We start from the raw sequence: 21512 nt of genomic DNA, 5'->3' as shown, positions 1-21512 counted from the left end.
TGCGTGCGTGCTTGTGCATGCGCATGCTTGGGCGCGCGAGTGCACACGCTCTGCTCAAATGAGCGTATGATTGCCGTGTCATTGCCCTCACTGCGGGGGGGCCTGAGGGGGGGGGGGGGGGGGGATGGATCCTGGCCATTCAGTAGGGTGGACAGAAGTACAGCGGCGGACCCCGGAGGGCAGAGTGCCGCATGGCCGGCTAAAAGACCGCCAGGTGCAGCCCCCCGGCTCCCTGGGTCCATTAGAGGACCCCTGCTCGCATGCAGCTGGGCCCTCTTTGGCAGCTGGGAGTGTACGCGGTGCAATCGTGAGTGTTAATTGAACTGCGAAAGCTTCTAGGAACCCTCCGTGTTCAATTAGCACTTGGGATTTTTTGAGTGTAATGCTCCTCATGCTGCCAACACCACCCTGTGTGTTTGTGGATCGGCATGTGACTGTCATAGCTGCTTCAAGATGAGGCTGTGTGTGTGTGTGTGTGTGTGTGTGTGTGTGTGTGTGTGTGTGTGTGTGTGTGTGTGTGTGTGTGTGTGTGTGTGTGTGTGTGTGTGTGTGTGTCGGCTTGCGAGTATTTGCAAGTGTGAACAGCGAACGTGCTTCGGAGCAGAGGCTGTCTATTACGACAGCAAAATGTCAGACGATTATCCGCTGACGTTTTCATTACAGACTTTTTTATGAGCCCTGTTAGACACAGCAGCTCATAGAAAGGAGTCTCCACTGACTTACCAAATGTTTTGAACACGCCCGCGGTTCTGAGCCTGCGATTATAAATCCTTCACTACGTAGTTTGCCGTATATTTTGATGGGATGTTCACTCTTTATCTTGTCAGTTCGGCTTTAGCCCGCTATTGGCTGCCGTAACGACCAGATTTGCCCTTGAGCTTCAATAAAGTTATCTCTTATCTTCTGTCCATCATAACATGCACAACTCCGTAGCTTTGCTCTGTTTTTGTTTTTTTTAATCGGATTGTAGTAGAATAGGATAAGTTAAACAGAGAGAATGCCATTAACAATGGGCCTCACATTCTGAACTGAGTTAATGGGTTAAGTAAGTCACAACGGGTGAAACGGGTATTCTCTGGAATACAGTCTAACGTCATGCCGCCTTGGTCCGTAAGCAAGTAGGCGGAGTGGCTTATTGTCGGTATGTCAGCCCGAGAATGTTGGGAGTCTATCCCTGTTTCAGTGTGCTAGACCGCTGGGAGAGGGATTTCTGAGGTGGAGCGCAACACCTACCGTACCATCAGCTCCCAGTACTTACTGCACAACTTGCCACACACACCCAAGCTGTGCTACTCATACACAGAGTCGGTGGTGCCTGCATGGGATTGAACCCAGATCCTCGTGGTCCAAAGGCGAGTGCCCTACCGACTGAGCTACCCGGACAACAATCCTAGCTTGTAGATGTTGGCTATTTTCTGCGAAGAGATTTGGAGGGGAGGGAAAGGAGGGGACCAAGTACAGATCCCTGGGGAACCCCTGTCAATTAGTTAAATGAGACACACAAATATCTGTTGGATGTGTCCAAAACCGCAACTGCCCCCAGTGGCCGACACTCATAAGACATGGCATTGTAATGTATCTGGGAAGTTGTTATGTATTTAGGGTGTTCTGGTTCTTTTAACAAAGTTAACGGTTGTCTCAAATACTCGGCTTGTAGGTGGTTTCAATACTATGGGCTAGTGTCTGTGTCTGCAACAAACAACTCCATCACTGTGTTATTATGGGGTTGTGTGTGTGTGTGTGTGTGTGTGTGTGTGTGTGTGTGTGTGTGTGTGTGTGTGTGTGTGTGTGTGTGTGTGTGTGTGTGTGTGTGTGTGTGTGTGTGTGTGTGTGTGTGTGTGTGTGTGTGTGTGTGTGTTTTGTATGAGCAAAGGAAGTGTTGTGCTCTCTCACTGTCTTTCTGTCTGTGTTGGCCTTTCTCCTCTCAGCATGTGAAGAGTCTCTATGCAGTGTGTGTGTGTGTGTGTGTGTGTGTGTGTGTGTGTGTATAACTGACTTCTGTGTCATTTTCTTGAAAACTACTACAGCTTGTAGAAATCTCTTACATTTCTTAAATTTCTTTATTTTTCCCCCCACATTTTTGGGGAATGACATTGATTATAAATAGATTATTGTATTAAATTATAGATTAATTAGTTTGAATAACTGTTGCACCTCTACTCTCTACGTCTTTACAAAAACAGTTGAATGTTCACAGTTCATTTTCCTCAGGTGACAAACCGGTCTACAGCAACTGTTTAATATGCTGCTCCAGGTTTAAGGAGAGCTCAAAGGAGGATTTCTGAATTCCTAACACAAGCCTAATGTACAGTGTCGGGGAGGAGAGAAAGGGACAGCTGGATTTATCTTGCGGTCTGTTTATGTATTATTGATCCAGATCCTCGCTATACCGCTAACCAAGTGCTTATTATTCCATGTGTTCCCACACAAACATCTGCCGTCGTCACAGATGCAAATGGCCAAGCCCCAGCACAGGCAAAGAAAAAACAGACAACAATCCATTCATCGAAGGATCCGGAGTCCTTATCATGTGTGTTTCCCAACTTGGGGTCCGGGCCGGGCCCCTTTGAGGGGGGCGCAAAATATCACAGGGCCCCCTGTGATATTTTGAGCCCCCCTCAAAGGAAGTGGCACAAAAGTGGCACAAAAGTGGCACAAAATAAGAACTTATTTGGGTCATTATACCGTGCGCAAGAGTAAAAAATAGTCTCTTTTTTTATAGCAAAAATAGCAGATCTACAAGCTCACACTGACTGCACTATGTGTGAGCTTGGCTATTTTCGCTATTGGTCGTATGAAAAGTATATAGGGCTTAACAACTCTAGTGCGTGCGTACGCGTATCCGTGTAAAAACGAAGGGCTCCAACTAGGGTTGGGAACCACTGGAACTAAATGGCATAAATTAAGCTTTTTAGAGCCGGCAAAATACTTATTTTTCTCCTGACGTAGTTGGAGGCTCGTATGACTGCAGGAGAGCCAGCAGCAAGGCAGGGCAGAGGGAGAGAGAGGCTGTCAGCCTATATGCTGTGTGGGCTTCATCACTCAGTCTGCTGTGCTGCTGCCTACATAGCTGCTACAGCAGCGCTATGATGTATAGAAAGCAATTGGGTTAGGAGGGATAGTCTGAAAGAGAGAGAGCAAGAGGGAGGGAGAGAGAGAGAGAGGGAGGGTGAGAGAGGGAGGGAGAGAGAGAGAGAGAGAGAGAGAGGGGGGAAAGAGTATGCTGTTGTTAGTCTGGCAGTTAAGTATAGTGCAGTAATAGTTAGACCATTAGTAGCTATAGGCTGTACTGGAGTTGAATGCATGTTGTCTTGGATATACCACTCAGATTTTTGTGCGTTCAGTTGCTTCATTCTGGTGATGTCATCATGTAACTCGGCATGATTTAACTTTTTTTTTTTTTTTCTGGGCTTGTGACATTTATTTTTGGATCTTGTGTCTGGATAATTAACGCGACGCAAACTTGTTGCCGGAACCTGTGACAGAAACTGTGAAAGCTGTCCGCTTTTTAGTTAAAGTTACTAACATCAACAAGGACGTCATGCTCAAGTTCAGAACCACCCACTTCTCCAGGTGTGTGTGTGTGTGTGTGTGTGTGTGTGTGTGTGTGTGTGTGTGTGTGTGTGTGTGTGTGTGTGTGTGTGTGTGTGTGTGTGTGTGTGTGTGTGTGTGTGTGTGTGTGCGTGCTTGTATTATTATACTTGTGAGGACCAAATGTCCCTACAAGTGCAGTATAACTTGAGAAATGGTTGTTTTATGGTAAAGAAAAAGTTAGGTTTACTATTTTGATTCAGGTTGTGGTTCTTTTTTGGCTATTTTCAGCTATTTTCAATGCTGTCCAAAAATTGGGATGTCCTCACAAATATACTAATACAAACCTGTGCGTGCATTCGTGCGTGCCTGCCTGCCTGTACCGGCCGGCCGGTGTTCATGTGTGTTACTGATGTAGGCCAAAATGTGGGGACAAATTTGGGGACAAGATAAATCAGGGAGATTGTCAAAATTGGGGACACAATTTGTGTTCCCAAAGGGATTTTACTTTTAGTTTCATAGCCTTAGGTTGGGGTTGGAGTTGATGTTAGGGTGCTTCCGCGCTTGTGCGTACGTGCGTGCGTGCGTGCGTGCGTGCGTGCGTGCGTGCGTGCGTGCGTGCGTGCGTGCGTGCGTGCGTGCGTGCGTGCGTGCGTGCGTGCGTGCGTGCGTGCGTGCGTGTCAGCGTGTGTGTGTGTGTGTGTGTGCATATTCAGCATTGTGTTTGAAGTTAGCCTTTGCTTGCCGCAGTGGGTGGGGGTGATGCAGTTGATTATGTAATGAATTGTAATGTATTCTACGAGGCATTGATTTATTGTTGTCTTTGAGAAAAACTTTATGACGGGGAGACAGGGAGTTTTATAGGCAACGATAATGTCACCGTCATCCAATTTATGGCCTGCTTGATGGCTCACGGCTCGACACAAGTTGTGTCTGTGTATGTTTGTGTGTGCATTATGTGTATGCGTGTGGCACGTTATTGTGGTGATTTAATGCTGTGGTTCTCAAAGTGGGGTCCGGGGACCCCCCAGGGGTCCTTGAAGAGGTTCCAGGGGGTCCCGAGCAACATGAGTTAATTGAGCATCGAAATCTGTTTGAACCACTTTAGCCCTATTGGGTATTTGAAAATAGCCGATCTAAAGCTCACAATGCGTCACATTGCGATGCGTTGTGAGCTTGTAGATCAGGTGTTTTACATTTTTGTTGAAAACAAATTTAAAATGCGTGAATATTTTTGAAACATTTTAACACAAATCTTGTGGGAGGGTCCTGGCACATAATATTTTCAGATTGGGGTCCGCGGTCAAATACATATTAATTTGACACGAAAATGGTCGAGAACCACTAATTTAATGTAATCTTTCTTTATCTCTTTCTTTCTCTTTCTCTCACTCTCTCCAGTCACAATGAGCGAAAGGTGACCTGTAAGCATCCGGTGTCAGGCGTGCCATCCCAAGACAACTGCATATTTGTCGTCAATGAACAGTAAGTCTCTTTCTCTGTTTGTCTCTCTCTCTCTCTCTCTCTCTCTCTCTCTCAACCCCCGGTCAACACACTCTATAGCTCCAGACATACCACATCCACTCACACATGCATGTCATGTTCTCCCAGTTAGACAGTGTTCCATACAGTACATTAGGGCCGCGATTCCCAGCCTGTGGGCCGGCGACCACTGGTGGGCCATGAGGGTATTGCAAGTGGCCCCCAAAATAATTGTTTGGTTTTTTTTAAACTGATTTTAATGATAACATAAGGTTCATATTTTAAAAATATGTTAAACCAGCCTTGTCTGGATCAGGGCCCACTTCAAGATCTCAAAAGCGTTTGCGTGCATTTTTCAGAGCATGCTTATTTTAATGATCAATCAATTGATTCTGTTCCGGTTTGGGTCAATGGAACTAGCATACTATACTTTAAAAAATGTATCGGTATCACCAAAAAAAAAAAAAAAGTTACATTTGTTGTTTTTGCATAAATTCTGTTTTATTATATTATCAATTAAATCATCAGTGTTTTGCCAATTATTTGGAGACCCACTTGCAACATCCTCACGGCCCACCGGCGAGCACCGACCCACAGGTTGGGAACCGCCGCGGTGCCGTAAGGTCTTGAAAGTTCAACGTTCAGTCTCCAGGCAGGCTGCCGTGAGACTTAACAGAGATACAGTGTGTAGCTAACAGTTGCCTCGGCTCCTTCTGACAGCCTCTCCGCCCCCACACCGAGGATAGAATAGAATAACCGACTTACTGTAGGGTCTTACACAGAAACACAGTCTGCCATGAATCCACCCCTCAGGTTCATGTGATGCAACACAGCCGTGGTGTAGAATAGATTACATTTTTTCGCAATGCCGTTGTTCATTCAGCAGATCATTTCTATAGCCTCCCGTCGCTGTGTGTATTGTCAGAAGTTTCCCGGGGATAGAAAGAGAGGATTGTGCCTCCTCTGTGGACGTGATAGTCTCATGATAATAGCATTGGGCTGTTGCGTGATCCCGGACCCAGGCTTCACAAAAGCGCTCTCTCTTTCTCTGTGTGTCTGTCTCTGTCTGTCGCTCTCTCCCTCCCCGTTTGCCTGTCTTTCGTTCCATCGTTGTTTGTGTCGCTAGCGCATTGGTTCTCAAAGATATTTTTAGATGGGGGTCCGCGGCCAAATGCATAATGATTTGAGGGTCCATGACATGAAAAGGTTTAAAACCCACTGCGCCAGAGGACAAAAAATGAACATCTTTGCGAGTTACTGTCGATGGTTGGCTGCTTCTGCAAACTGTCCTGACCTTAATTTCACTGCAGTTTGGTTAGCTTTGTTTTGCTGTTGGCTAGGTGAGCATCTGTGTGTGCGTGTGTGTGAAGGCCACTATCTGTCTGCTTTCTCTGTTGGATTTCTCTGTATGTCTCTCTTTTCTCTGTGTGGTAGCCACTGTCACCATGACACAAACACAGAGCGATAAAATCTCTGTGAATCCTCGATGAATGCCTCCCATCCCCTAACCCCCATGAGATCTGCTCTTGGAAATGAAAACGCACAACACCAGAGAGGGACAACTCTTTAATAGAGGCCAAAACATTTTACGAAGACAACAGCAACAGCAGTGTCGAGCTGAAACTCCAGACCAGGGCTTCTGAGAGGACCAGAAAAAAAACTAACTAATTACACGCTCCGCCTTCCAACCCAGTCCCCCAGGCCAGCACTTTCATCACATTTTTTTGTGGCTGTGTACCATGGAGTGTGCAGCAGCTGATACAGTACGTGACTGAGATTTCACCTCCTCTCTGCAATAGTTCAGTCTGGCTGCTGTGAGTGACAGGAACTATCCACTAACTATCTACTCTCTCTCTCTCTGCCTCTCTCTCTCTCTCTCTCTTTCTCCCCCTCTCTCCCTCTATCACTCTCTCACACATTTTCCCTCTCTCATCTCCCATCCCAATTATCTCCTTTGTCACACTGCTCCTATTAGCACTATGCAGAAGGGGTGTGTGTGTGTGTGTGTGTGTGTGTGTGTGTGTGTGTGTGTGTGTGTGTGTGTGTGTGTGTGCGTGTGCGTGTGCGTGTGCGAGCAGGATATGCAAATAAACCATGTGCAAGGTTGTATTTTTAAATATGTTGGCACTGCGTGGAGCAGAGGTGGGAAAGTTATTGCAAATGAGGAGTGTTTAACATGGGGGCGGGTGGAGGCAAGGTCTGTGGCGGTTCTGATAATGACAGTATGTCTGCGCTCCACTCTGAATGGTGAGGAAAGCAAAGCTCCAACCAGAACAGCTGACACTTTGAAGCTGACTCCAAGTCACATGTGTGCCGGAGGAACACGCGGAACATTGTTTTACCCATTTTAGGGTGAGAAGTTCAGTCACCCGGGAAAGACTCTGGAGTAGAGCCGCTGCTCCTTCACTTGGAGAGGAGCCAGTTAAGGTGCAGGTCAGGGCAGATGCCTCCCGAGCGTCTCCCTAGGGCATACATGGGAAACTGGCGGCCCGGGGGCCACATGCGGCCCTCACCTTCACTTAACACATTGATTGCCTAGATCGAGTTAATTCGTTTTTAGAATCCATCGCTTGATTGCCTAGATCGAGTTTTTACGTTTTTACATTTTTTGGGGAAAATTCCACAAGGGGCGACCTAACACAGCTTTGGAATGATCAATCGTCTCTCAGAGAAGAACAATGTGGATGTGACGTCATTCCAAAAAACGTCACTTCCATCCGCCCCAATGATGGGATTTTCAGAAAAACGGCTGTAACTCAGTTGCTTTTTTTTCCATTGAAAACCACCCGTTTTCAGCGGACCAAAGCTCCAAAATGGCGGATCGCGGTTGGAAACTTGTCGTTCCCATGGATACACAGATCCTTCCGTCTACTCACAGGAAACTTTTTCCGTGTGTTTTTTTTACACAATGTCGGTTCCACGGCGTTTCAAATATCATCGGATTGAGGTAATTATACGCCGGCACGGGGATAGAAAACTATGTTTAATATCTTGGCAATCAATGTGTTAATGCAGCCCGCAGGTTAATATTCGGAATACTGATGTATTATTGATTTCAGCTGTTAAAATTCCAAACATGCAAACATGACCCGCTTTAATTACTTCAATCTATCTATATTAGTAGCTTAATGACTAGTATTAAAATTATATTGTCTTTTTAATGTCCAATGTATTTGTATTTAAGTTAAAAAATTTAACATAAGTATAACTAAATGCATTTGGAATTCAATAAAAATGTTACTTTTCAGGATTCCAATTGAAAAATAGCAAAAAAAAAATCTGGATTTCAATTCAAAAATAGCAAAAATAGCAGATCTACAAGCTCAAAACGCGTCGCGCTGCGACACATTTTGAGCTTGTAGATCGGCTTTTTTTGCTACTTTTGTGTGACATAGAATGGAAGTTTAAATACAGCGATAAGAGGTTTCTGTACAGTATATGCAAAGTGGCCCTCTGGAGTGAGTGTGGAAATATAGTGTGCTTTTCACACCATTGAAATGGAGAAGGATGGTACAGTAGCTGCTTGTAGCCAGCGTCCATCACTGAAATAAGAGCTGTTCCCTCGGGCTCAAGATCTCTCCGGTATTAGCGTGGAATATAGAATCCTTCCTCATCTTCCTTTTGACCAGCCATCTTTGCACTTACCTGGTGTCTTGAAAAGATGATACATTAAGTTGTCTCCTGGGCGATGTGACTGTCTGTTCAAATGCTCTATCACTATACGGCAGTGGTTCTCAACCTGTGGGGCGGGACCCCACATGATTTTCTTTTGGGGGGGGGGGGGGGTCCCAAGATGACAGTGAAGTGACAATGTAGGACTTTTAAGACTTTTTTAATACCTAATATTTTTTTTAAAGAAAGAAAGAAAAGAACAAAGACCATTACTGCATCAAAGTAATCAACAAACTATAGTATATAGTATATCAACACCGGAGCACCCCAGGGATGCGTGCTGAGCCCTCTCCTCTACTCCCTGTACACGTATGACTGCATAGCCACACATGTCTCCAACACCATCATAAAGTACGCGGACGACACAACAGTGATAGGCCGAATCGTCAACAACGACGAGTCTGACTATAGAGAGGAGATCAACTCACTGGCACTCTGGTGCCGGGAGAACAACCTCTCTCTTAACGTCGACAAGACCAAAGAACTGATCGTGGACTTCAGGAGGCCGCGGAGAGACCATGCGCCCATCCTCATCGACGGTGCTGCAGTGGAAAGGATCAGCGAGTTCAAGTTCCTCGGAGTACACATCGAGGAGGACCTCAAATGGGAGACGCACACCACACACGTGAGGAAAAAGGCTCAGCAGCGACTGTACTGGCTCCGCCGCCTGAAGAAGCTCGGAGTAGGACATCGCATCCTCAGGCTGTATTACAACAGTTCTGTTGAAGGCATCCTAACAGGCTGTGTCACGGCCTGGTACGGGAACTGCACTGCCCGAGAAAAGATCAGCCTACAGCGAGTAGTGCGATCGGCAGAGCGAATAATGGGAGACGAGCTCCCAGCGCTCCAGGAACTGTACAAAAAGCGGTGCGTGGTCAAAGCCAAGCGCATCATCAAGGACAAGCACCACCCAAGTCACAGACTGTTCAAACCCCTACAACGACCGCGACCGGGCAAGGGGCTCTACCGCAGTATCAAGAGTTCCACCACCAGGTTCTGGTGCAGTTATAATCCGGCTGCTGTCAGAATGCTGAATGAGGCATAAGCCTTGTTCAGCAGCCTGACAGCAGGCGGTGCAAACTTTTCTGGCTCTTCCTGAACACACCTGTGGATTATACCAGGGACAATGACTTGGACTTAGCTCCCCCTCGGACACACCTGTGGACTACACCAGGTACAAATGACTTTTTGTTGCACTCCCTCATGGAGCTACTTGCGGATTATACTAGGGTCAGTCCACCCTAGGTGGACACGCACTGACCTTTTGCACCTTAATCCCATGTATAACGCACTGACTTTTTTTGTCTTTTTTATTGTGCTCTTTTTTTTTTTTTTTTCTCTAAGCACCTTAACGTCCATATGTATATCATGCACAGTATAAGTATAACATGCACAGTATACATACATTGCTGCTATGCTCAGGCACCTTAGTTTTTTATTATCTCAGGTACTTTGTAAATATGTAGATAACTTGTCTGGCCTTCTGTTGCTCTCTTGTTTTGATCTCCTTCCCACTTGCCCCCCACCCCTCTTCTTCTCCCCCCCCCCTCTTCTTTCTATGGAAATTAACGTTGCGATGGGAACGATGATGGGAACGATGTACAAAAACGAATTTCACCCACTTTTTTACCTTGTAAACCTGTGATGTGACAATAAAACTGATTCTGATTCTGATTCTGATTCTGATAAAACTGGTCAAACATTGACCAAATTGGCAAATAACATAAGAAATAAAAACAAATTAAAATAGACGATCTACAAGCTCAGAACGCCTCCCAACGCGGCTATTTTCACAATATGTATCTGTGGAACCGAGTCAAACAAAATGTAATGCCTCAATCCCTACAATTCCAAGTGCTTGTCAGGGTGGAGGGTCCCCAGTTCAAATATGATTATTTTGGGGGGTCGTGGCCTGAAAAGGTTGAGAACCTTATAGGCCTTATAGGCCTTACAGGCCTTACAGGCCTATTCCTGTATCTGTCTCATACTATAAATTCATGAAATCTCTGTCCGTCTGTCTGTGAGTATGTCTGTAGTGAGTACGTCTGTAGTTCACCATATGTGGGCATGCCCATATATGGGCCCATATTGGGCATATACTGATGACATCAGGGGATCTACATATATGGGCACAAAAAGGGACACAGACAGACAGACAGACACAATACAATGGACTAGCCTACTCTGACAACAGATACAAAGGGTATTGCATTGTTCCCGACTTGCATCACCTTGCATCAGTTTTTCTCAATGTCAGTGACTTCTCTCACTGTGGCTAATTGTGGCTAATGTGCTTTGACATATACACTACGGTGTGTACTTATTTATCTATTTTTAAGTTGTAATTTAAATGTTTAATATTGGACTGCATGAGTTGACAGGATGTAGATATATGAGTTTTGGAAAGGTGCTGATATCAGTGGATATGACTGTGCTAGGTACAGAACACTATTCATTTCAGTCAGTCCCCCAGGGAATGGAATACTTTCCCTTTGTAAGACCAAGGTCTATGTGTGCAGTACAGAACCTTGTAGAAGTGAGTTTCACAATCTATATTTCACATTATATCAGCAGAAATACCAAATTCATAAATGTATTCATTCAACAGTCAAAGGCCTCAGGCGATTGAAGTCCCTAACTCAACTTCTCTACTGAGTGACACATCTGCTTGTGTGCGTGCGTGATGTATGTGTGTGTGTGTGTGTGTGTGTGTGTGTGTGTGTGTGTGTGTGTGTGTGTGTGTGTGTGTGTGTGTGTGTGTGTGTGTGTGTGTGTGTGTGTGTGTGTGTGTGTGTGTGTGTGTGTGTGTGTGTGCATGTATGCATTTGAGTTAGGGGTGAGCATAACTCTCACCCCGATGTGCATCCCAATCAGTGGTGGACAATAACAAAGTACATTGACTTTATTACTGTACATTGTTTGAGTGTCTGAACTCTACTTGAGTATTAGTTTCTTTGGATACTTAGGACTTTCACTCCTTTACATTTTGACGGCATAATGTAATATTGTAGTTTTGACCCCACTATATTTGTAGGAAGGGACCCCCACGACCCAAAATTACCAAAATGCATTATGAATAAACCAATTAAGCCGTATTTCAGAACTATTTTTGAAAGATTTAGATTTTTTTAAATACAATTCATACAACGTGCATTGATATTAAAAAATAAAATGTACTTTGCACTTTGTACTTCTGAATCGTTACCTATACTGACCTATTTTTAAAAGCAAGTACTCCAGTACTATAACTCAAGTACATAATTTGACTGAGCAACTTTCACTAGGAGTAGCTATACTTTGACTGAAGCCCTGGGGTTGGATCAACAACCCGATGTACATGTAGCTAGATACATTTTAAGCAGCCAACAGATCAATGCAATTAGATTCAGCTCTGATTCATTATTCATACAATACTACGTGGCACAATAAGATGCAATTCACATACACATGCACATGCACACACGCACACGCACACGCACACACACACACACACACACACACACACACACACACACACACACACACACACACACACACACACACACACACATACACACACACACACACACACACACACACACACACGCACACACACTGATTAAACACCTTGCCTTCCGTCCCTTGCTCTATGTCTTTTCCGCCTGTCTTGCCTCCTGTGTTGTAAATCACAGGAATGGTGCTCAAGGCACAGCCACTCCTCTCTTCACCCACTCAAATGTCACTCTGAGTGAGAAGTGGCCTCATTTAGGTGCTCTTAATATTCAGCCCCCAAAAAGTTTTCGTTTTTTTTCTCTCCCTCCCTCTCAGGGAAAGTTCTCTGCTCGTCTCATTAGGATTTTTCGCAGCAGCTCTCACCTTCGTTAATGACTTTCTCTTTTAAACCCGAGCATTTGTTATCTATTCCACCCTTTTTTCCTATAATGTTCCTTTGGTCCACTCCCTAACGATGCTTAATACAGTGGTTCCCCACATTTTCTGGATCAAGGCCCACTTGAAAATCATGAAAGCGTTCGCGGCTCACCCATCTGACCACTTAACACAGCGGCTGAATCAGATGGGTGGACCGCGTGCATTTTCAGAGCATGTTTTTTTTAATGATCAATCAATCAATTGTGTTCTGACTCTAACCTACTTTAAGTTCTTATTGGTATCACTATGGAAACACATTTTTCAAGGGCTTCCAAAAATATACACAGACAGACGGGTACAACAGGTACTCTGATAAAGCCCTGACACTATGACTCAGATATATTGGTCGCATCGGCAGTGCCACGAAGTTGTTCGGGCCGCTATAGTTTTTTAAATATTAATGTTATAGTATGATTAAAATCTTAGTGTTTTTCAGGGGGCACGGTGGGGCAGTCGGTAGCGCTGTCGCCTCACAGCTAGGAGGTCCTGGGTTCGATTCCCGCAGGGGACGCTGTGGGCGCTGGGGGCGTGTTCTCTCCTCCGCGTCATCAGTGCCCATACCCTAGGTGGGGTTGGTGAAAGGGCCTTTCTGTGTGGAGTTTGCATGTTCTCCCCGTGTCTCCTAGGGTAGGTACCCTCACAAAAACATGCAGTAATCCTGGTCACTATACTGCCTCCCCCTGGTCAGCCGGGGCGCCTGATGGAGGGGAAAGGAACTGGTTGGAATAACGTGTTCCTTCCACGCGCTACAGTGGTTACCTGCTGACCTATACGCCCCAGTCTCTGAAAGGTACCTACCAGGACTCACCTAACCCTAGGTTGTGAAAGGTTGGGGGTGTGGCTATGGCTTGGAGGTGTGGTTTGCGCTGTAATACAGTAGGTGGACAGTAGGTGGCATAAGAGAGCTAAAATGTTTGCAGAGGAAAGAAATTACTCTAGATTACATTACATTAAGGTATATGTCTATTTATGAATTGATTAATTTAAATAAATACATTGATACATTAATGTAATTCCCAATCCTTAAATCTTATAATTTAAATGCCTGCTCATCTGCCATCTCTGTCCCAAAAATAATCTGTGGGCTAATAATAATAATAATAATAATAATAATAATAATAATAATAATAATACAAAATCTAGATTAATTGTTCAATTATTTTATTTTTTTAAGTAACTAAAAAGTAATTTGTAATATTAATCTATTGCAGAATGTCCCGTTTTTTACCACAATATAAAAATACTCTGTTACAAGGCCTGTGTTAAAAATATTACTGAGTAAAACTAGGCTACAAAGCCAATACAAAGTATTGGCATCAAACTATGTGCTTAGTTCGTTTTCAAATAATTGTAGTGGAGTAAAATAACTTACTTTACACCACATCTAGTTAGTATTATTAAAGATAGATTGTAACATCTACAAAGTACATCTCGTGCGCGCTGACAGACAGACAGACAAACAGACAGACAGACAAACGTTGTATATATACTAGGCCTATTCAGAATCAGAATCAGTTTTATTGTCACATCACAGGTTTACAAGGTAAAAAAGTGGGTGAAATTCTTTTTTGTACATCGTTCCCATCGCAACGTTAGTTTCCATAGAAAGAAGAGGGGGGGGGGAGAAGAAGAGGGGGGCAGGTGGGAAGGAGATCAAAAACAAGAGAGCAACAGAAGGCCAGACAAGTTATCTACATATTTACAAATTACCTGAGATAATAAAAAAACTAAAGAACTAAACTAAGGTGCCTGAGCATAGCAGCAATGTATTGTATACTGTGCATGTTATACTTATACTGTGCATGATAGACAAAGGACGTTAAGGTGCTTAGAGGAAAAGGAGCACAATAAAAAGACCCAAAAAAAGTCAGTGCGTTATACAAGGGATTAAGGTGCAAAAGGTCAGTGCGTGTCCACCTAGAGTGGACTGACCCTAGTATAATCCGCATGTAGCTCCATGAGGGAGTGCAACAAAAAGTCATTTGTACCTGGTGTAGTCCACAGGTGTGTCCGAGGGGGGGCTAAAGTCCAAGTCATTGTCCCTGGTATAATCCACAGGTGTGTTCAGGAAGGAAGAGCCAGAAAAGTCTGCGCCGCCTGTTGTCAGGCTGCTGAACTCATCCAGGCTTATGCCCCATTCAGCATTCTGACAGCAGCTGGGTTGAAACTACACCAAAATCTGGTGGTGGAACTCTTGATACTGCGGTAGAGCCCCTTGCCCGGTCGCGGTCGTTGTAGGGGGTTGAACAGTCTGTGACTTGGGTGGTGCTTGTCCTTGATGATGCGCTTGGCTTTGACCACGCACCGCTTTTTGTACAGTTCCTGGAGCGCTGGGAGCTCGATTCCCATTATCCGCTCTGCCGATCGCACTACTCGTTGTAGGCTGACCTTTTCTCGGGCAGTGCAGTTCCCGTACCAGGCCGTGACACAGCCTGTTAGGATGCCTTCAACAGAACTGTTGTAGTACAGCCTGAGGATGCGACGTCCTACTCCGAGCTTCTTCAGGCGGCGGAGCCAGTACAGTCGCTGCTGAGCCTTTTTCCTCACGTGTGTGGAGTGCGTCTCCCATTTGAGGTCCTCCTCGATGTGTACTCCGAGGAACTTGAACTCGCTGACCCTTTCCACTGCAGCACCGTCGATGAGGATGGGCGCATGGTCTCTCCGCGGCCTCCTGAAGTCCACGATCAGTTCTTTGGTCTTGTCGACGTTAAGAGAGAGGTTGTTCTCACGGCACCAGTGTGCCAGTGATTTGATCTCCTCTCTGTAGTCAGACTCGTCGTTGTTGACGATTCGGCCTATCACTGTCGTGTCGTCCGCGTACTTTATGATGGTGTTGGAGACATGTGTGGCTATGCAGTCATACGTGTACAGGGAGTAGAGGAGAGGGCTCAGCACGCATCCCTGGGGTGCTCCGGTGTTGAGGGTCAGGGGGTCGGATGTGATGCTGCCCATTCTCACCACCTGATGTCGGTTGGACAAGAAGTCCTGTATCCAGTCGCACATGCTTGGGTGTAGCCCTAGGTGTCTGAGCTTTTTGTCAAGTATTGCTGGGACAATGGTGTTGAATGCTGAGCTGTAGTCCACGAACAGCATACGTACATATTTGTCCTTCAGCAGCTTGTTGTCCATGTGCGAGAGGACGGTGTGGAGAGCCATGGCAATAGCGTCGTCGGTGGATCTGTTTTTGCGGTATGCATACTGCCACGGATCCAGCGAGGCAGGTAGCGTGGAGCTGATGTATTCCCTCACCAGTTTCTCGAAACACTTGCTGACGATCGGGGTGAGAGCAACAGGTCTCCAGTCGTTCAGGCATGTCACTTTGGCCTTTTTGGGAATGGGCACAATAGTTGACATTTTGAACCCTGCAGGGACCACAGCCAGGGAGAGGGAGAGGTTAAAGATGTCAGCGAAGACACCCGCCAGCTGGTCTGCACATGTCTTAAGGACCCGGCCTGGAATCCCATCAGGTCCGGCTGCCTTGTGGATGTTGACCCGTGTGAAGGCTGTACGCACTTCTCTCTCCGAGATGGTTAGAGGAGGGTTCTCCTCTGCTGGTGCTGCTGATGGCCCCGCTTGGCTGCCGCGGTTGGAGCTGATCTCAAACCGGCCGTAGAAAGTGTTCAGTTCATTGGGGAGGGAGGCAGGCGGGTTCACCTCGCTTCTGGTTCTTGTTTTGCAGTCTGTCAAGGTGTGTACTGCCTGCCATGTGCTCCTGATGTCGCCACTGCTGAGTTTGTCTTGCATCTTTTTTGTGTAGGCCTTTTTCGCCTTCCTGATGGCGCTGTTTAGGGCCGCGCGCGTCGTGTTGCGCGTTTCCACGTCGCCAGATTTGAAACCAGCGTCCCGTTCATGCAGATGTGCACGTACTCCGCTGTCCATCCATGGTTTCTGATTGGGATAGATCCGAACTGTCTTTTTTGGGACAATGTCATCTATGCACTTGCTGATAAAGCCAGTGACTGAGTCTGAGAGTTCGTTGATGTTATTCCCAGCGGCGTTCTTAAACATCCCCCAGTCAGTCTGGTAGAAGCAGGATTGTAGCATAGCGTCTGTGTCCTCAGACCAGATTCGGATTTCCTTCTCAACGACCGGCTCCCTTTTTAGCCTCTGTTTGTAGGCAGGTAGCAGCTGGATGGCGTCGTGGTCAGAGCTTCCTAGCGGTGGGCGGCGGAGAGCTTTGTATCCATCCTTGAAGGGCGTGTAGCAGTGGTCAAGAATATTGTCACCACGGGTACTGCAGGCGACATGCTGGTGGAATTTGGGAAAGACCTTTTTTAAGTCTGTCCGGTTGAAGTCGCCTAGGCAGATGACTGCGCAGTCCGGGTGGCGATTTTCTTGTGCACTGATCGCCTGGTGTAATTCCCTCATAGCTGTGTCCTTATTAGCTCCAGGATGAATGTAAACAACGGCTACAATCACGATGCTGAAGTCGCGTGGTAGGTAGAAAGGACGGCAGGCTATGATTAAAAGTTCAAGGTCTGGTGAGCAGTGACTGTCTAGGATTTTAACATCTTTGCACCAGTTGTTGTTGATCAAGGCACAAACTCCCCCCCCACGTTGCTTACCGCTCAGTACAGGATCTCTGTCCTTCCTATACGCGGTGAAGCCAGGAGGAGTGATAGAAGAATCAGATGCTAACTCCGTTAGCCACGTCTCTGTTAGCACAACAACACAAGTCCTCCTCGTCTCTGCGTTGTATTTAACGCGCGCCAGTAAGTCGTCCATAGTGGTCACTGTTCTTGATTCACACAGAGATCTAACGTTCGCTAGCAGGATTGAAGGCAGTGCAGGTTTATATCCACGTTTTGTTGTTCTTACGAGAAGACCCGCTCTCGTGCCTCTTCGCCACGGTCTTTTTCGTCGGGGGTTTGTTGATCCATCCGGAACAAAGGGGGCCCCACCCCCCACCCAGCCGAGTGGAAGGTTTTCAGCAAAAAAGTCCGGAATTCTGTGTGTAATCGCTGTGCTAATGTCCATAAGTGCTTGTCTGTCATAACTCCTTAGACACGCGACGGTGTAGGGAAAAAAGAGAAGGCTAAAAAATACTAAAAAGATGGAAAAACGTTGCGATGTCGCGGAGCGTGTACGAATGCGGCCGTCTTTCATGGCGCTTCCGGTCCTATTGTTATTATTCATCCCGAATCAACTGCTGTGTTGTAATTACTTCTTTCCTCTGTGACTCAGAGACCTGTGACCTCTTCTTTAATCAGAAGCTTAGCTTGAAGGTGCAATGAAAAAATGTTTTTGAGGGTGCAGTTAAAACTAAGAATAAAATAAGTGGTCAAATAAAATGTGCATTTGGCAATGCCATTGAATTGTTGATTGTTTACTTATTATATTTATATCCATAATAATTAATTAATTTATCCCTGTTCAGTAGCATTCGAGTTGACACGGTGAAACACTATACCACTTTACACACACAATCACATCTACTACGCACAAAAGATGCAAATGATCCCTACCCCCAAACTGTAACAATGACACATGACACTCCACGGTCTAAGCCAGGTGTGAATAGACTACTGTAACCTGCCTAGTGCCTTGGAGGAGAGAAAAGGAAGCTCTCATGTAGGCTAGAAACTAGTTTCCCTGCCCCCAAAAGCGGATCGGCTATTTTCCCATTTCACAAGTTTTCACAAGGTTAAAAAACAATAGCAGATCTGGGCTAGGGAGTGCTTGTGTTTACAGTACGTTGTAAGGACCGCATGGCTCATTTGCGTACTAGGAGAGAGAGAGAGAGAGAGAGAGAGAGAGGAGCTGTGTGATCAACAAACACAACATATCTTCAAGCTGCAATGCTCATGGGAGAGACACATTGTTAGCTTGTAGATCTTGTTATGACCTGATGAGATCCTCCACCCCACCCCCCTTCCCCACCTCGCCCTCCTGCAGACCCCCCAGACACACTAACAACACGAGAGTGGCTCGTTTCCGAGGTTCCCGAAAGCAGATCTTCTGTTTTGATATGGGGGGGGGGGATTCGACCAACCCCATGGCGACGCATTGTGAGCTTGTAGATCGGCTATTTTCAAATGAATGAGAAAATAAATATATATATTCAAAATGTACTTGAGTAATGGGACATTCAGAGAGAGAGAGAGAGAGAGAGAGAGAGAGAGAGAGAGAGAGAGAGAGAGAGAGAGAGAGATCACTACCAGGGGGGGTCCTTGGGAGTGTTCCAGGGGGTCCCCAGCAGCTTAACTTGGCAGCAGCCTCCTGTACTACTGGCTACTGTACATAAGTAAAGATTTTAGGTATTCAGAAAATATATATATAAATAAATATTTATTATTATTATTATACGTTTGTACTTTGTGCTTTTTGCGGGGCTTTGGAATAGCGGCGCTGGCGTTGCATATAAGACAAACACACTTGGAATGGGGGGAAAAAAGTCTTCCTCCCATTCTGTATGGAAGTGGTAGGTTTTCGGGTTATTTTTTGTCATGCACATTTTTTATAACTTTGTAATACTACTGACGTTTGTGCGCAATGCAACACTTGAAAACAAAGCATTGTATTGGGGGGTTTGCCTGCTAAAGCCGTGAATGGAGCTGACCGGCCCTTCTTGATGTTAACCTAAAAAATCTCCCTTTTAAGAACATTTTATCAACGACACCCAATCAGTCTGGGCTACACAAATCCCCAGTCTTATCTATAGGCAATACTACAGTAGCCTGTGCTGAAAATAGCCCATCTGCAAACATTATTGGGGGAAGGGAAGGGCTTTCTTTGAGGGGGGGGGGGTTCTATCAATGTATTTGTTCAGATGCAAATTCAGCCCGGCCGATTTTGAGATTTTAAGTAGGCCTACATTTTCATGTGCATGCAACAGCATGGTTTATACAGGTAGCCTACATGGGTTATAGGGATGGGCAGAAACCGTGTATTTCCACATTCAACTGTTTATGGGTTTTTCTTTCAATGATCCAGGCGGTCTGAGGTGTGAATATAGGTCCGCCTGCTTGTGGTGGCTTGTGTGTCACAGATGCGATGCGCAGTGTTTGACAACATTAGTTGCTTGTTACTTTGTAGATTTTGATTATTATTACAAAACATAATAACATAACCACTTAATAACATTAACCACTTCAGCCTTATAGCTATTTAAAAATAGCAGAACTAAGCTCACAAGCTTGTAGATCTGCTATTTTCATGTGAAACGGGACATTCTGCATAACGAGTACTTTTACTTTTTAATTTAAGTACGTTTTGATACCAATACTTTTGAGAGAAAGAGAGAGAGAGATAATAGCAATCTACAAGCTCACAACGTGTGAGCTTGCAGATTGGATATTTTCAAATAGCTGATAACAACACGTCTCTCTCTCTCTCTCTCTCTCTCTCTCTCTCTCTCTCTCTCTCTCTCTCTCTCTCTCTCTCTCTCTCTCTCTCTCTCTCTCTCCGTTCTCTCTCTCGTTGTTGTGCCGTGCGCTCAGCTAGGTTTCAATTGTGTATATACTTCGTTTGGCGGGCGGTATTGCGCACCAAAAATAGGTCGCACGACTGACACAAAGAGATCCATAATCCATAAGTGCGTAGCGCCTCCCCAAACAAGACTTCATTCAGATTTCTCCGTAATTCACACAAGTATGTTTATAAATACCAAGTTGTGACAGTTAAGTTATATCTTCACCAGGCACCAGCAGATCAAAGAATACAATTCGAAACTCAAGAGACAGATTTTGGCTGAATTAACGGTTCGAGTTACCATCATGCTCCTTGCGTGGGATTCGAACGCGGGCCGTAAAATTACTGGACATCAGTGTTAACCTCTAGACTAACTGGGCTGTCTCATTTACAGAGGAAACAATTAGGATATATACTACACAGCATGTGTGATGCGAGAAAAAATAATAATATATAAGACTGTTTCATTGAATACTTTATTTACATTTGGGGTGGCAATGTGAGCTTGTAGATCTGCTACTTTCAAAATATGTTTTATATATTTTATACACACACACACACACACACACACACACAGACGGATGCAATGCGCAGTGTTTGAAAACTAGTTAGGCTACTAGTTACTTTGCAGATTTTGATTATTATTACAAAACATACATTAACCACTTCAGCCTTAGCAGAACTAAGCTACATGTTGTAAGCTTGTAGATCTGCTATTTTCAATTTTAACATAACATGTGAAACTGGACTTTCTTTATAATGAGTACTTTAACTTTTTTTAATTTTGATACCAAGCGCCACCTGGTGGCTGAACGGCCACACTAAACGTTCTAATCCTTGCAATGGGAGGCGCTAAGATTCTGTGGGCGTCAACTTTTAAAGGTATGTTTAGGTACCTCTGAGGTCCAATAGGCGGCAATAGGCGGCCGTTTGAAGATCGCGCATGAACGAACAGATAACCACTGTACGTCCAACCAGGGAAACTCTCCCCTGTCAGGTGACAAGAAGGTCAGTTGGCTCTCATGCATTGAAGGAGGCATGAGCTGGGCCCTGGCCTCCCTAGGTTGACAGAGGGAAGGTAGTGCCCAGGATTACATAGACAATTGGCACTGGGTGTAAAAAATAAAATTACAAAATCGAGGGATAAAAAAAAATACAAAAAATCTTAAGTGTTTTTCCAATTATCTGGGGGCCCACTTGCAATACCCTTGCGGCCCACCCCCGCCTACAGGTTGAGAACCACTGTCCGCATAAGGCAAAACTTCCACATGGTAGATCCACAAAGGAAAGTAATCCGCATAGGGGAACAAATCCATGCGAAGGGAGGTCATCCAACATAGAAAAACTGTGTGCTGAAAAAAGGCTGTGTGCAGACAAACGGTTCTCGAGATATGTGACTTAAAGAGATTGCTGGAAAGTATAGATAAATAGAATCACATGGCGGCTGTTTTGCTCTTACATCATACATAATTCGAGGGTTGGAAAAACAAGTGTGACATAACAGCACA

At 45.2% G+C, this 21512-nt stretch overlaps 1 protein-coding gene across 3 annotated transcripts in view; it reads left to right on the top strand.

Annotated features, from left to right (window-relative positions):
- The window catches only part of plekha5 (pleckstrin homology domain containing, family A member 5), a 244863-nt gene that overhangs the window by 143242 nt on the left and 80109 nt on the right, over positions 1-21512 (top strand). For all 3 annotated transcript variants that reach the window (XM_080420663.1, XM_080420662.1, XM_080420664.1), the window contains exon 4: positions 4933-5016. In XM_080420663.1, the coding sequence (XP_080276789.1) occupies positions 4933-5016 (84 nt within the window). The remainder of the gene's footprint in view (positions 1-4932; positions 5017-21512) is intronic.

The sequence above is a fragment of the Gymnoscopelus braueri genome (genome assembly GCF_963280865.1).
Source record: "Gymnoscopelus braueri genome assembly, chromosome: 23".
Classification (NCBI taxonomy): domain Eukaryota; kingdom Metazoa; phylum Chordata; class Actinopteri; order Myctophiformes; family Myctophidae; genus Gymnoscopelus; species Gymnoscopelus braueri.
Note: the sequence above shows the minus strand (reverse complement) of the source record. Positions and strands in the feature narration are given on the sequence as shown.